Raw genomic sequence first — 17273 nt, 5'->3', positions numbered from 1 at the left:
ATTCATATGTTGAAACCCTAACCCCTAGTGCGTTTGACCTTGACTCCTTCAGTCTTCAGAACTATGAGAAATTGATGCCCGGCACAGTGGTTCACACCTGTAATCTCAGCACTTTGGAAGGCCTCAGTGGGAGGATCGCTTGAATCCAGGAGTTCAAGGCTAGCTTGGCAACAAAGTGAGACCCCTATCTCAAAAAAAAAAAAAAAAAAAAAAAAAAAACCTATGAGAAATAAATTCCTGTTGTTTAAGTATGGCATTATGTTACGATAGCCAGAGCAGACTAACATACATTGCAGCATTATAAACAATCTCAGACACTTCACTAATATTCTCTCTCCATGGCATTCTCTAAATTTTTCTTGGTTTTACCTTAAAAGTGGGTGGCAGGCAAGGGGAATGTGAACTAATGGCTATTGAATGTTGAGTTAGCATCTGTTAGATGCTGTGCATATATTATCGAATTTAATCCTGGTAGGCATATGTGACACAGTGATCTATAGGGAATGTTTCAATACAACTTTATTGGAAACAAGTGATAGAAAATGTGCACATTTTATAATCCACAATTAGGCGTCTTCTAAATAGTATACACATATAACTATAACTGTCAACCACAGTGGACAAGGAAAATAAAATACTCCTTGATAACTTTTCTGAAGGATAATCAATAATTTATTTCTCTTTAATTGTCACAATTACCATAATTATCTAGCTACATGACCAATGTCACTACATATCACAGGAAGATTGTCCACCTACACTTTACTGAGACAAAGACAATGGTCATTTATGTGTTAAATGTACAATGGGATGTTAACACCATTTATGTGTTAAATGTACAATGGGATGTTAAAAGCAGTGGCTTTTATGTGTAAGACAAGATGTGGCACATGATTTATTATGAACAGGTTTGATTTCAAATGTATTATGCCAAGAAACAAACATAGAAATGTTTTGGCATTGAGTTATTATTAAAGTAGAAAATAAGTAAACTAGAGAAATAAATCCAGATTTTCACTTACATTAGATACATTGAAGTAGGAAATTAATTGGCTCCTCAGTATTTTTGTGCAAGTTTTTTTGTTTTCTTTCCTTTTGTTTTTGATTTTTTTTATAAACGAGTAATATGAATATATCACAAGTAAAAGAAAGATCTCAGCCAAAAAGAAGGTACCAGGATATGAAAAACAAACGAAAAATTACCAGGTATTTTTTGCTTACAAAAAATTTAAACTATAAAGAGTCACAAAATGTATATAAAAACGCCACATTGAACGAGGCAATCATACTCTACCGAAACTGGTAGCATCCTCTTAAAATCAGTCGCATGCATTCCATTCATTCGGTCATACAGTGGTCACCGACAAGAAGGCATTATGGACTCTCGTGCCATCTGGAGACTTGGCCCCATGGGTCATCAATTCTTGGATTGTCATCCAGTTGTCCAAAATTTTCTTGTTTCTCTTTTTCATCATCTTTTTGTGACTCAGTTCAATGATATTGATCTCCTTCTTGCCCTCACCGCCGCTCTGAGGGCTCTCCTTGAGACACTCTAACCTGCTTCGCATCATGAACTCACGGCGACGGCGCTGCTCTTTGGCCCTAACCAGGTGCTGCTTTCTCTCCTCTTTGCTCCAGTAGCGCCCCATTTTCATCTCGCTCATGGTGTCATCGTCTGTGGTCATGCCACTCCGCTCTTCCTTGATCTTTAAGGCACGTTCCTTCAGGATGCGGTCTCGCACGGGTCTCTTTGTGATGTACCGTGTCCCGTCGCTCCTAATTTTCACCTTCCATTCCATCTTGGGCTCTGAACACTTCTGAGACTCCTTGCACATGCTCACCAAGCTGAGCTGACTCTGAGCATACTCGACGGCAGATTTCTGTTGAATTAACTGCATGTAGCTTTGATAATGCCGGGCGTGTGCTGGGATGTTTGCATATCTATATGAGGAGCTGTGGTAAGGAGAGAGGTAAGGGATGTGTTCACTGACTGCCTTCTCTTGATCAGGAAGCTTGCTGCCTTCTAAAGTCTTCTCCTTGCTTTCAGCGCTACAACCTTGCTCAGTGGTTTTGGCTTTGGTGGAGGTCGACTCTTTACTGCTCTGACCGGAAGAGGACTGGGTGGCTGCCATTGTGCTTCTCAGGTTTTTCTTATTGGTGAGGTTGATCATCCTTGGAAGGGAACTGTCAGGGGAACGGTCTACAGTGAGCGGAGTACTTCTGCAGCTCTCAGCTGTGTTGTAAGCACTAGAACTGTCCTTGTCAGACTTTTCTGGATGCTCCATGATGTCATCGAGCTTTCCCCTTTGCATATCTATGCTGGTGTTATAATTCCGGAATCCTCCATCATGCAATGTCCAGATGTCTCCATACTGGTCTGTCACTTTCTGGAGCCTGTGAGCCTGCATGATATTCTGACACTCAAGCTCAATGTTTCTCAGCTCTTCATTAAGCAACTGTAGCTCATGCTCCACTCCCTCTTGCTCCCCTTGATTGCATTCAATTGTGCTGCTTGAGTAATACAGGTCATACTCTCCATGATTTCGAATCTTGCATTTGAGCTCCAAGAGCTGCCTGAATCTTTCACAGTCCTCATCTTGGTTGCCAATGCAGTCTGAGTCAATGTATTCACCAGACACGAGGCTCTCATTGTACTGAAGTTCAACACTTCCTAGAGTGTCTTGGCTCTGCCCCAGGTCTCTCTTGCTCTTCAAAGATGTGCCATTGGGGTCCTCGGCTGCATTCTCCTGCTCTGAGCTCTCATCATTTCGCAAGCTTTCATCTGTACGTCCTACTCCACTGTCCTTCTCATGGTTGTTGGATGAGGATGTTGCAGTATCTGTTGTGCCTTCTTCTTCTTCTTGCTTTTTTGGCTAAGAAAATGTTGTTGAAAGAACAAAGAAAATTAATTATTTTGGAAGACATTGGTTATTAAAAATCTTGTTTGAAAACCAATGTTTCCTGGCAAAGTTGCATCTCCTAGACAGTTGCTCTAATTTAGGGTCCATCACAATTTTAGAAATAAAGGAAATGAGCTCATGGCAGCTTTTTATACAACGAAATGAAGAAAACAAAAGCTGCTTGAGTATGGCTATGATATTCACTTGGATATAAATAAGACAGGATGCATTCAAATAAGTGATTCTTCAGGTTTTCTCTTACTTGGGAAGCTCAGGGGTGAAGGTGTATAAACAAAGTGACTGTATGAGTTTCTGAGGTGCAAAAGAATGAGACATGAGACATATGCAAAAGAATAAGACAGAATGTCTAAACGGTCTTCAGCAATATGGAGACCTGACGTTCAGAAGCCACAGTCACCTTATGTTTTTCCCCGTAAGTACAGAGGAAACTTCACTGGCTTAGTAATATGCTGACAATGGGTAAGCCAAACATCACAGAGTTTTAGGACTAAGTTAACATTATGTACTGGAGCCTAGGACATTGCTATCTATAGGTGAGGATGCTCAATTCCAAAAGGATTCAGGTTATTAGTGGCAGATTCAGGTTATTAATGACAGATGAGGCAAAGCTTCATCTTCCAGTACCAGAATTTCTTATATGTCCAGGATGCCATATTCCTGAATACATGTGCTCTGACCTCAGTGCACTCCAAATCACGTTTCTCAAAAGCAACAACAATGTTTTAGGGCTCATTTGGGTTGTATAAGATTTTTCTACTCTTAACCAGGGATTTTTTTCAAAGGTAAATTTTAGTCTATTGAGAATAAAAATTCAGTCCCGTGAAAATTTGAACAGCACTGACTGCCAGACATGGGCATAACATCAAAAAATTTTTGACACTTATGTCACATATATGTATATAGGTATGCATGTATGTTTATGTAGTGTGTGTGTGTGTGTGTGTGTGTGAGAGAGAGAGAGATAGACTCTGGTAATTTTTGGCTTTCATGTAAAACAATTAACTGTAACTGTCCTAATAAGATGCATGTGTAGTTCTTTCTCTGTGAATACGGTAAAGTTACTTTCACCTCTATCAGTCATCATATGATAATCTATAAGGCAGTTTCTAGGTTATATCTGCCTTATGCCTAAGTTTATTCACTAGATAGATAGATGATAGATAGATAGATAGATAGATAGATATAGATATAGCTCCATCCCTCTAGCAGATGTAATTACATAATTAAATATAATCAAGCCAACAGCTAGTGCTAAAGAAGGATGGAATGGGTGATAAAAGGTATTCTAAAAGAAGTCTAAAAAGATCTCTCTAGATAATTGTTATTTTGTTCCACAAAAGTAATGGCAGAAAAAAAAGTAACATAATATGAAGAGGAGAGAACATAACCATGTATCAGCTTATTCTATGACTCTCAATCTTTCCCTGGCACATGTTCCTTCATTTGTTGAAAACATACTGAGATTTATCTTAAATGTCTTATTGATTAAAAAAATTGTAATAAGTAACTGTAACTAACAATGCAAAGCTTGCTGCATCCCTAGGCTGTGACTTATAAGGTGACAATAGTATTTAATATGGCAATGTCTATATACTACACCATATAACTCTCAAAGGATGTTATTGATACTGGGCATTTGAATTTATATATCGTGTTATTTATAATTGTATTTTTCTAATATCTTGTCATGAGCTGAAAAGTACAAGAAGACTAGTAATTTTTTTCTTATTTTACATGCAGATGAAATAATAATGACAAATTATGCTATGGGAGATGTTGCACAATGTAACAGCATTCATAAGACCAAGCATACTATGTAAAATGAAACTTTCCATAAAGTAGGTTCACATATGGGTATGTATTTTATTTTTTCAATTGAATATCCCCTTTCCCTTGTTATTGGTCTATGAACAACTGTGAAAATAAAAGAGTTTTCTAGTCTCAAACCTAGAATTCCCAGTTTCTAATGCGATGCTACTCTATCATTTATCATTTCCCTATGGAATTATTATAGTGACAGGCAATGTTTCTACTTAGACATTTCTAATGTAGTATTATTGTTTATAAGGGCAAAGGACTTTTAAAGGTTTCTGTACTTCTCATCATTTTTTAGTCTCATGGTGAAGAAAAATTTCCACACAATGAGGATCTAACCTCAGGGACATCTAGTGTTACCTCACAAGGCCTAACATTTGTATTACCTCTGATGAGTAGGCAGCGTTTGACACCGTATCACTTTACCTGGACAGGATTTCTCCCTGCTTTCCTTATTCCAACATCCTCCTGTCAATTCAGTATCAGGTCACATTTTGTATCTAAGAAAAAAAAAAGCCTGGAGCAAGGACTTTCTTGCTTGTAACCAGCAGCTGCCACCAAAAATATCTTTATTTTTGGCCAGTGTTGAAGTTATACATGAAAATTTTAATCTGCCCTACCTATATTGAAAGACAGTCACCACAGTAGCAATATTACTTGTGAGCATGAAATTCTGTTTGTGGGGTGGTCAAACTCCACATAATGGGCACATGAGTATATCACATATGGCTATGTTGACGCTATAGTGTGCAATCTAATTATTTATTTAATATGTGGACATGTGCACACACATACACATTTCTGTTATGGGAGGTTAGCAAGCTGAATATTTCATTATTCAACATGGTAAAGTGATAGAATGTTTGTGCTGCATGTTTCTAAGCCTGTCAAGATTTTCAAAAAAATTATCATCTTTTAAGATGTGTTAAGAATTAACCTTGAGGGCAGGTGCAGTGGCTCATGGCTGTAATCCCAACACTTTAGGAGGGCGAGGCTGGCGGAGCACTTGAGGTCAGGAGTTCAAGACCAGTCTGGTCAACATGGTGAAACCCCATCTCTACTAAAAATACAAAAATTAGCTGGGTGTGGTGGTGGGCCCCTGTAATCCCAGCACTGTAAGAAGCTGAGGCTGGTGGAGCACTTGAGGTCAGGAGTTTGAGACCAGCCTGATCAACATGGTGAAACCTCATCTGTACTAAAAATACAAAAATTAGCTGAGCATGATGGCGTGCACTTGTAGTCCCAGCTACTCAGGAGGCTGAGGCAGGAGAATCGCTTGAGCCCAGGAGGCAGAGGTTGCAGTGAGCTGAGATTGTGCCACTGCACTCCAGCCTGGGCGACAGAGTGAGACTCTATCTTAAAAAAAAATAATAATAATAGACTGAGCACGGTGGCTCATGCCTGTAATCCCAGCACTTTGGGAGGCCGAGGCAGGTAGATCACGAGGTCAGAGTTTGAGACCAGTCTGACCAACATGGTGAAACCCTGTCTCTATTAAAAATACAAAAATTAGCTGGGCATGGTGGTGGGCATCTGTAATCCCAGCTACTCAGGAGGCTGAGGCAGGAGAATCAATTGAACCTGGGAGGCGGAGCTTGCAGTGAGCAGAGATTGTGCCACTGCACTCCAGCCTGAGCGACAGAGCAAGATTCCGTCTATATATATATATATATATATATATATATATATATATATAAAATAATAAAATACATATAATAATTTTTTTTTTGAAACGGAGTCTCGCTCTGTCACCCAGGCTGGAGTGCAGTGGTGCGATCTCGGCTCACTGCAAGCTCTGCCTCCCGGGTTCACGCCATTCTCCTGCCTCAGCCTCTCCGAGTAGCTGGGACTACAGGCGCCCGCCACCACGCCCGGCTAATTTTTTTGTATTTTTAGTAGAGACGGGGTTTCACCGTGGTCTCGATCTCCTGATCTCGTGATCCACCCCCCCTCGGCCTCCCAAAGTGCTGGGATTACAAGCGTGAGCCACCGCGCTCGGCCCATATAATAATGTTGAGAATAGGAAGACAATTAAACAAATCAGTAAATTGAAAACAAAATTATATCAGGCAGATAAATGGCATGAGTGTAACATAGAAAATCTAGAATACATTGAACTTTTGTAAAATGGGAAAATGACAATAAAAATAATATACTAATCACACTGTGATCTTTAACTAGTTATGAATCCATAAGGACAGCAGTTCTGCTCATTTTTCTTTTTATTCTCAGTTTCAAGTGGGGTGCTTGGAGCATATTAGGAGTTCAAAGTTTTTAGTTGAAAGAATATGTGACTTCAAGGCAAAATGATGTTAATAATCTCAAACTATGCTATGAGAAATGTTGCACAAGTTATGCTATGGGAAATGTGTCAACAGCAGCCATAAGACCAAGGATAATCTCTACGATTATTCAGAATATACAGGTGTAATCACGCCATCCAGTACGCAAATAAAACTGATGGCTTACATCATGTCATCTTTATCCTATAGTGATAGCCTAAGTATTCAAATAGATACATTAATATTTTAGAGTAAAAAAAAATTACTTGTTGGGGAGGGTACCTCAGTTTGTTTTCAGCTGGCATATTGATAAACAACACACATTTTTTACTCTTAAATTTCTGCAATTAGTTCGAAGTAGTGTATGGGTCAACATTTGAATACTACTGTACTGTATTAACAATGGTCCCCAAGCTTCCCAAACTGGAAATATTCTTAATGGAAAAACATTTTATTTATTCCCTCTGCTTCATTTGAGACGATCATTTGCTCTAAAAAATCACCATGAGAGAGATGTTTGATTAAACCCTTTGATTTTGTTTTCATCTCCATTTATGGTTACACATTAAAAAAAGAACAAGCAATATCTCAAATGATGTAGTTCAAATTGTTGGCCCTACCTGCTCCACCTCATTGGCAGTGGGCTGCATTGCTTCATTATGCTCTTCTTCCAACATCTCCAAGTTTAACTCCTCTAAGAATTCATTCCTTTCATCTTCCAGCCAGCCTTCATCCAGCTGCAAAAGAATACATTAGTACATTATATTATGTTAGTGAGAACTCATGCTAAAATAGAGTAAACTTAAACGGCCGGTGCCCGACGAGTTCCTTTTATCATAATGATTCTCTTCAGAATGCCACCCTCCCACAGTTCGCCTCTCAGAAAGAAGAAAAGGTGATAAAAAAAAAATTGGACTCTTATGCCTTTTATCCTTTCCTGAAACAGGGCTACAGATTTTCTCTCATAACCAAGTAAATCTCACAGCACAGAATATTACCTTCTTTCAAAATGTATGAAAAGCATCCTGCATAATCCACAGCTGTCATGCTCATTACCTCCACCAGTCCCGTGTTAAAAGGACTGCCATGCTACTAATTGGGCTATGAGACAATTGGGCTGTTTTCTTTAACAACAGCCCCCAACGAGACTGCACACAAAGTGCCCCCCATACGCTCATGCTATCCTCATCCTGCTTTTTTCTTTTTAGGGGGGCTCCCATGTTAACAAGATGGCTGCTTGCCACAAAAGAATCTACAGACAACATTTATTTTGTCTGTGAAGAAAGGAAAATTCTAAGTTATTCTTCTCAAGGAAAGGAAAGAAAAGCCATATTACTCTATGTCTATTTTAATTCATTTTCAGGCCCAATTTTATAGGAAAAACACCTCAGTGGATGTGACATTTAAGGGTGGTGGAGGGGTGTGGGGCATACAGGGTTTTGTTTATGGGTGTTGAAAACAAGTATTCTTGTGGGACTCTTAATGCAAATTAAACTGAACAAATCCCTTCGGCTTTTCAATACAAAGTGAAGTGGAAAACCGGTGGTTACCTGGCTAATATGATCTAATATGATCAATGTTGACAGTTAGTACAGATAATTTGGCTCAAAGTGGATTTTTGGAGCTGGATTACAAAAATTAGCTGTCTATGCTGATTAAATTAACTGGATTATTGTCAAAACTCTGCATCACCCTGTACAAAGAAATAGCATTCTAGGGAGCAAACATGGATAATAGTTTGAGATATTTTCACCACCAATGAACTGGCAAAATAAGCTTTTAAACATAACTGAACTCCTACAACTTAAAAACAAACTGGAAAGGACATTAAGCTGCACCAAAAGAGGCATTAGCATATATGTATCATCTTTATTAATATGCAGGCAAATCACAGATTTCATGATATCTATTAAAGGCCATGTAGAACTTAAATGACCTCAAACTTAACTGGGGCCCAAAGTGCTGGCACATTTGTTCATCCTCATTTATCTTAATGTGGCCTGAATAAGTTGATCAAATTCCTGTGACTTTGATATGCAGATGAGCTGTGATAATTATGCCAAGTAAAAATGTAAATTCAGCCCGATTTATAATTGTTCAAATTTTACATTCTTTAATCTTTTTCAAGTATCATAAAGCTACAAATGTCAGAACTCATAAAAAATTACTTAAAATGGGGAGTGCTTACTATTCACAAACACATCAAGGAATTTTTCTTTAATCAGGTCAAAATAAAGTATTTTCTAACACTGATATAGTGAATGATGAAATAGAGTCCTTTGAGGATTAAATGAAGTAGCGGGGAAAATAAAGAGAAAATGGTCAAAATTAATGATTCCCCATAACTCTTTTCTTATTGAGTAATCCAGTAGATTCCTGAGTTGCCAGCCATAGTCATTATATGTCTATTTTTCTTTTAGGCTGGAGGTGCACACAGCACAGTTAGCAAAGGGAGATTCTTGCTCACTTCCTTCTTCTCTCCTATTTCCCCCTTTCTACCTAGATGTGCATTCACTACGGTCTGAGTCTAATGTAAAGGCAGAGACAGACATCTCCCTCGAGCTGAGCTGCAGGAAAAGAGGGATTGTCACTACTAAGAGTGGGGATCTATCTGCACCAAAGGGGGCCACATGTGGCATCTCAGAGAAAGGCACAACCAACACTGTCTCAAAGGTAGTGGCTACAAGTTCTTATGAGAATCCTCTCTGCCCCAGTGTCCTGAGGGGAATAGGACAGAAAAGCAATATCTTTAATGGTCTCAGGAAGAAAATGGGCAGAAAATGAAAGAGAGTTGACAGGAAATGAGGAAAATGAGTTATTTAAAAATATTGCACAGATGTACAATACTGCCCCCAGCAACTCTGTAGATCATTTCCAAGAATCTAGGGAGTATTTGAAACACTAAACATTAAAAGAAAAAGCTAGAAAAAGTACACAAAAGCTTCCACACTCTCCCTGAATAAAATATACATGCAAAAAAAGATACAATAATGAGATAAATTGAGTTCAATGGAAAAATATGGGTGATATAAAGACAAGATTTTTTTTAGTGTTTTTTTGCCACTTTATAGCATGTACTGATTAAATTACATTTTTAAAGTATGGTATTAAAATGTATTTCTTTTCCTGATTTCTCTGGAAATCTGTTTTTTTTTCTTTTTTTCTATAGGCAATTAGCTTCCTTCCAGTGGCATGAAGGTTTCTTCAGAATCAAGGGGCTAATGCAGATTGTAATTTTGACAGGCAGGACAGCATCCTATGGGGTCAGACAACCGTCTTTCATCAAATGTGGAAAGGGAAGTCTCATTTGAAAATTCATCCTTCAGCATTGACTCTTTTGGAGGAAAAGGTCAGAAGTGTAGCCAGATATTCAAATTTTCCACTGGTTCTACCCAGCATATGTATTCCATCAAAGATTAACAGGATCTGGTCTATGTTATTAATTTCTATTATTTCTGCAGCCCATTATGGCCACTATGTGGCATAGTTTAAGGAAATGCTTTAGTTCTAAATTAATGAGGTTCTCTAGCAGTTACATGGAAAGGGCAGGGAAACCACATTATAACATAAAAATATCTTCTCTACAATAGAGATGGCAACTTCAATGTATCATAAATTTCACTAATATGCATTTAGCCCCTTTATTATGTTCTTTTTTGAAGAAAATGGGAGCAGCAATATAACTGGGTAGAGAAATTTCCAGATAATTGGTATAATTGCATATGTATTTAAAAATTCACTCCCACATGGGCGGTATGGGTGTTTTGTGAGCTTGTTTCCCCACTCCTAAGACCTCAGGTGTGTAACATTACTCTGCCCCAGGCTATGGCAGACTTTATGAGAACCATTTAGAATGGGCAAGGGCATAAAGGAAATATATGCGGAAAGGGTGATCTTTTATAACCACTATATTCAAGTCAGGATTCAGTCTGACACTGAAATACACTTACTCAATGTAATTTATAGATAGTATGTAGTTACTGAGTCTGAAAAATATCAGATCAATAACCGAGGAGACAAATGGCAATATAACTAACTTTACTCAAACTACTGACAGATGGATAGACTGGTGACAATGTATTGTCCCTTCTGCCTTGTGGTGGGAAATAAAAAGGATATAAAAGGAAGCCCCAACAGTACTTTTTTTCCATTGCCTTTACTCTACTTTCATGACATCTTCTTCCACAAAGATCTAAAAAATTCATTTAGAAGCTATCAGTCTGTTTTTGGCTGGACAATTGTTTTGGTCACACTAAACTTGGAAACAATTCATTTACTATACATGGAACCAGATCATGTTATACAAGACATTCTAATTGATAAAGTTATTTTAAAAAGATTTAAGCTGATGACTAGATAGGCTAGTGTTTCTCTCGTGGAGCTTCTTCCAAGATACCTTCGTATGCCATTTAAGTATTTTCAGATGGAAACTTAAAGCAAGGATCCACACAGAATTAAAAGGATCCACACAGCCATTTTTCATTTGAGTATTTATTTAAGTAACTGGCAAATTGAAGGAGAGAATCACAATTCACTCTGGTATGCTTTTCCCCCCTTAAAAGGGATATTTAGCTGCCATTCTATGGAGCAATATAAGGAAGTCTTTAATGTGTAATATTTTCGATAAGTTTGGAAAGATCAGTCTTTATTGTATTTTATATACCTTAATTGCTTTCATATGTATTTTTAAAATTCACTCCCACACAGGCCATCTGGTGGGTTATGTGGGGAGAGATAACCATGATAATGATTTGATAGAGAATAGCAGATAATGAATATAAATTCATTCACGAATTTACATTCAGTGAATTCAATGAATATAAAGTTCAGTCTCAAGACTTTTGATCTCTGTTCTGACCTGAATCTCCGGCCTTGCAACAAGCAGCACGATTCTCTTACACTCATCGTTAGACAGCAAGGCCACTGCTTCTTCTCGATTCTGGACATCTTCCCCATTTATCTAGAAAACAAATGAGAGTGGCACATTAGTTTCCATTTCCACAATGCTGCACACAATAAATGGCAAATATCAGCTCATTTATGGTAAATGTATGGACAATGAAGCTCACACAATGGGCTCATCTTCAGCCCCTCAGCACAAAGTGCCTTCACTCAATTACGCGCTTACTGTAAGAGCCATATCGATCCCTGAAGGATGGCGGACACCAGAGGAAGCAGTTATGTTCATAAATGTCCAACCTGCGCCCTGGCAACATACATCTAGCAACACAATTAACCAGCTCCTGACAGGTGACGTTCATCTTTCTTCGCTCAGAGTAATGGAAGTGTCACTCTGAGATAATAGTGCTGGGGGAAGAAGGACTGGCAATACCACAACTGAAACCCGTCATCCTGCACGCTTGCCGCGAGCCAATTAGAGAGCTGCAGTATTATATCTCACCAGGCAACGCTCCCGGGCCACTGCTGATTGCATTTTTATTTAATCATTTCATATTTGTGTGTGGGTCTGACTCAGTTGCCCAAACATCATCGTCAGGATAAATCTCAGTGTTTGATCAAAGTAAAACAACATTCTCATCAATACTCCATTTCACTTCTAATATCTATCCATTTCCTAAAGCAATAAAAGTAATGAAATATCTTCAGACTCATCTCTTAAACTTAAAAATTAAAAAAAAATTAACACAGAGTAAAATTGAATTTTTAAAATAATGATGAGTGAAAGAAACCAAGCTTGACTAAACTTTAGATTTCACGGAAAAGATTCCAGTGGCATTAGAAATATATCTTTTTACTTTCTCTAAGTTCTAAAGAAAGAGTAAATAAGATTTGTAAAGTTTCTTTTTTAAACTACATTTTCATGTGCAAATATATTTAGCTCTTAATTAATAAAACTTTTTCCTTTGGATATTTAATAATTATTTTCTTTTATTGATTACTCAACTCCATAGAGACAATAAGATTTTTGATTTATAATTATACGTAATCAAATAATGGGAAAGAAATTCCAATTAAAGAGATCAAGTAATTCTGTCTAAAATAGTATTAATTACTTGAATAAATGAAGCAGATGGAAAATGTGTCAGCACTGACCATTCTTTTTTCAATAATTAATCTAATGTCTTTCACTAAGGACTTCTGCTTAAAAGCATGGAGTAGACTATTGAGGTTTTTCTCCTCATAGGTCTCTGGGTTTCTGGCGGATGCATGAGGACAGACGTAATTATCTGAAAACAAGCCCAGGAATTTCAACTTTGAACCACAATAAATAATCCTTATTCCTACACTCTTACATGTATTTAGTGCAAGGAAAGCAGGTAATAATAGTAAAAATATATATATATGGGCACAAGTTGTATTTTCTTACTCCAATCACTGTCATTTCTCACTTGTATACACAGAAAGGAAATTCAGTGGTTATAAGTTTCATATGCATTCCCTATTTGTTTTTGCAATTCACAAATAAAAATAGGAAACAGAAGCTATGATTCCACAATGGGAAATAATGACGGGGAAGGATATGTTGTGGTTTGTAATAAATACCTCTGGAAAAGTAAGTGTGTACTGACTCCAAGGCCTTTTTTCTCAAATAAAGATAAATCGGCAGTGGTGGATTCCACTATACCTCCCCTACCCTCTATTAAGTGTAGTTTAAAAATAATGACTTTGCAGTATTTACTCTATTTGTACTTTGAGGGCTTATGTCTGTTTCATGGTAATTCTTAGCAATATATTTGCAATGCATCTATTTGTCTGTCAAACATGGACCTGTTTATTCATCTCCTCTCCACTACAGGCACATCTGATCCTAAGAGAATTGAATTGGGTGATCTTACACAGCTTATCTTCATCTTTTCTGTTTGAAATATACTTCTCACTTCTTTTTTTCCTGATCTCCACTTGACTATATATATATATAGTCTTAATATATATGGAACTTAATATATATAATATATGTATAAAATATATATATATTTCCGCATTGTTCATCTAAATTGCACTTACCATTAATCTAAATACTTATTCATGTTAGTCTAATGCTGCTATTAAGTTTGCTATCTTAAAATGCGCATAATAATAGTGCCTTTCTCAGAGGGTCTTTATAAGGATTACATGAGTCGATACAGGTAAAAATCTTAAATAGTGCCTGGTACATAGAATGTCTTCAACGCTGGCACATATTACTGTTGATGCTATTGTTATTGTTGTTATTACTATCATTATTTATATTTTAATCCTTAGTAAAGACAAGACTCTTTCGTGCTAAATAAAGCAAATAGAGTGAAATTTATGGAAAGTAATTAAATGCATAGTAGTAAACATGGTTTTATTTTAAAAGATATATACCTCATATGTATTTCTAACTCTTAGAGGACCATCAGGAACCAGGGTGGCTTTTTGCCTTTTAGTTTCTTTACAGTTGGTATTCATCTCTCTCCCCTGAGAACTCATTATGACCAGAGCTATGGTCTCTGGTCCTGGCAACAATTAGTTCTTATTTTGGGGCAACAGATCATTTCCTGCAGAAACACTTCTACCTTCAGGATCATACCTGGGATGAAATCGCTGACACAGAAATCTGTCATTAAAATGTAATTTATTGTTTCTTTTAGAAAATAAGTGCCACAATTTAGCCAACCAGTTGGTAGATGCTATTGTACTCAGGACATTAGTTTGACACCCAAACTGATACTGGGGAAAGAAATGTAGCCATGAGTTTCAGCAAAGATACCTCTCAAGGAATGAAAGGAATTGAGGAACAGAATCAGATAGAGCTTTCAACCTTCAGTTGCTCTTGGTCCTGAAATAATGGTTTACAGTTACAGGATTGTTTGTGGGAATGCAGCCTGCTGTGCCAGGAAAATACCAGGCAGACACGAAAGTGGAGGACCCAGCAATAAAGGAGGGAGACAGATGAGTAGTCACGTCACATAGCTTAATGGAGGACTCCCACTTTAGGAAAACAGAGGGAAAGAGAACCAAGAGAAAGACAGCAGGTAAGTTTTGTTAATATAACTGTCTCATTTTCTGTACATGGCCATATGTAAATGTTAGTTTCAAAATGGATATTGCCTTGGCTAAGAAGAGATCTGTGGTACTTATATGGATAGATCTGTCAAAATCTCACTTTAGACCCAATCTCCTGTATACGTGTATGAGTGTGTTTTGTATGTGTGAGTGTAAAGCTTAGAAATGAGATGTAATATAGCTTTTCTCTTCCGTATACCAATATCTAGGTTTTTTCTATTATCATACCAGAGGTAGGTGGGCAACTCAAATTCTTGACATCCAACCATCAGTGGAATTTCTTAGGAAAACTCAAGAATCTTAGGCAATAAGAAAAGATTTATTTCAAATGTGTTTATATTTTAGTATGGAGACAAAGGAGGTGATCAAAGTATAGAGACATAGATGTGGAAAAAATAGAAATAGGGAGGAAATATCCAAAGGGAAGAAAATAAAAGAATATGAGAACCGGGGTATTAGTTTGTTCTCATGCTGCTATAAAGAAATACTTGAGACTGAGTAATTTACAAAGAAAAGAGGATTAATTGGTTCACAGCTCTGCATGGCTGGGGAGGCCTCAGGAAACTTACAATCATGGAAGAAGGCACCTCTTCACAGGGTGGCAGGAGAGAGAATGCGTGCTGAGCAAAGGGAAAAAAGCCCCTCATAAAACCATCAGATCTTGCAAGAACTCACTCACTACCACGAGAACAGCATGGCAGTAACCGCCCCCATGATTCAATTACCTACCACTGGGTCCCTCCCACCACACATAGGGATTATGGGAACTGCAATTCAAGATGAGATTTGGGTGGGGACAGAGCCAAACCATATCAACCAGTTTATGTGTAGGACAGAGAAATGAAGAGAGAGCGCATTAGAAGTCCTGTTGTTTCACTGTTTGAGTTCTTGTAAAGTTTTGTCAGGAAGTCATCCTTAGGAGTGTTATTGAGCTTTTGGCCAACATGAGATTAGGAGGCTTACATGGAATATTGCAGGTTTACCATCCCAAGGAGAAAAGAAGAATATAGCATTCTCTCCTTGGAAACTCCTTGGAAAGCTGGTCACATATGTGGTCTTTTACTCTTGTTATCTGATTCAGAAATGCCATATTCAGCACTGCAATTTTGTGAGAGAATGTCCCCAGATTAATTCCTGGAGACCTTTGATATAAGTTCCTGGCAATGACACAGCAGACAGAACTGTGCAGGAATGAAAAGGAAGAACTTTCCTTGCACACTAAAAACACAGGAGAACCACAACTATTCTCGAGAAGTTGGTTCCTGGTTTCTCTTTTGCACAATCCCTACTCTATAACAATCCCCTTTGTGTGAGAGCATGTGTGTGTGTGTGTGTATGTGTGTGTGAGTGAGATGTCATTGAGTGAGGTCACATGCAGGCCCATGATGTGCTACATTAAGAAAAGTTTGGCTATACAATGAGGGCAGGGCCATTGACATACTTTACTTAGGTCAAATGAACAGAAAATTAAAATCACAATTGCTCTAAAGGGATTCATTTAAATAAAAGCATCCAAGAAACTTTAAGGATAAGAAGTAAATCCTCTGTTTTTCCCATTCTCATCTCTCTGGCAAAGGAGTCATTAACTGCTCATTACAGGGTATCCCATAATCTCCTCATCAACCATAAGGGAGCTATTTGTCTCTGGGTACAATTTTGTCAGAGTTTTACTTAATATAATTTCATAATCACCCTTAAGACTCTTCGTTTCCTATGTGTGCAAACAGAATTGTATTCCAGGTTTTTTACTGGGACATGTATTAAGTGTGACACATTTGTCATAGAATATAAAGTAATCAGGCAGAAAACAGCACTTTAACATCCTGCTATTGTTTCCTTAGTGAATCTAGACCATTAAGAAATGCTTTATTATCTAGCAGATATTTTCTCTAAAAACTTATCTGCCCACAATATCCCTAAGGATTTGGAAGTGTCATAACATACAGTATGCATGTATGGAAACACATGCACTTTATTTCTATCCAACTATACCCACAGAACAAATTAATGAAATTTTAATAACTGTATTTGTGTATCTAGCCTATGGAAGAGTAGTTAGCTGGGAACTAGGAAGGGTGCCAGGTACAGTAGGAGGTATGGGATGTGAAGTAGATGGCAAGAGGAAGAAGTGCCAGCTGGCAACAGCAAGGGAGGAGTAAGAAAAATGACACAATATAGACCTAATGCATCTGCAAATGTATCTAAATAAGGTCATTTCATGTTGGGGCACAGATCTTCCAGACTTTCCAATCACTGAGCATTTTAC

The 17273-nt window shown here is 37.7% G+C and overlaps 1 protein-coding gene across 2 annotated transcripts in view; it reads right to left on the bottom strand.

The window, feature by feature from the left end:
- Nucleotides 1-257: 257 nt before the first annotated feature.
- PDZRN4 (PDZ domain containing ring finger 4) overlaps nt 258-17273 on the bottom strand; it is a 390048-nt gene continuing 373032 nt past the window's right edge. For both annotated transcript variants that reach the window (XM_055248206.2, XM_055248207.2), the window contains 3 exons: nt 11877-11978; nt 7639-7755; nt 258-2873 (listed from right to left, as the gene is read on the bottom strand). In XM_055248206.2, coding sequence (XP_055104181.2) covers nt 1347-2873; nt 7639-7755; nt 11877-11978 — 1746 coding nt within the window. In that variant the 3' untranslated portion in view covers nt 258-1346. The remainder of the gene's footprint in view (nt 2874-7638; nt 7756-11876; nt 11979-17273) is intronic.

The sequence above is a fragment of the Symphalangus syndactylus genome, chromosome 17, assembly GCF_028878055.3.
Source record: "Symphalangus syndactylus isolate Jambi chromosome 17, NHGRI_mSymSyn1-v2.1_pri, whole genome shotgun sequence".
Lineage (NCBI taxonomy): Eukaryota > Metazoa > Chordata > Mammalia > Primates > Hylobatidae > Symphalangus > Symphalangus syndactylus.
Note: the sequence above shows the minus strand (reverse complement) of the source record. Positions and strands in the feature narration are given on the sequence as shown.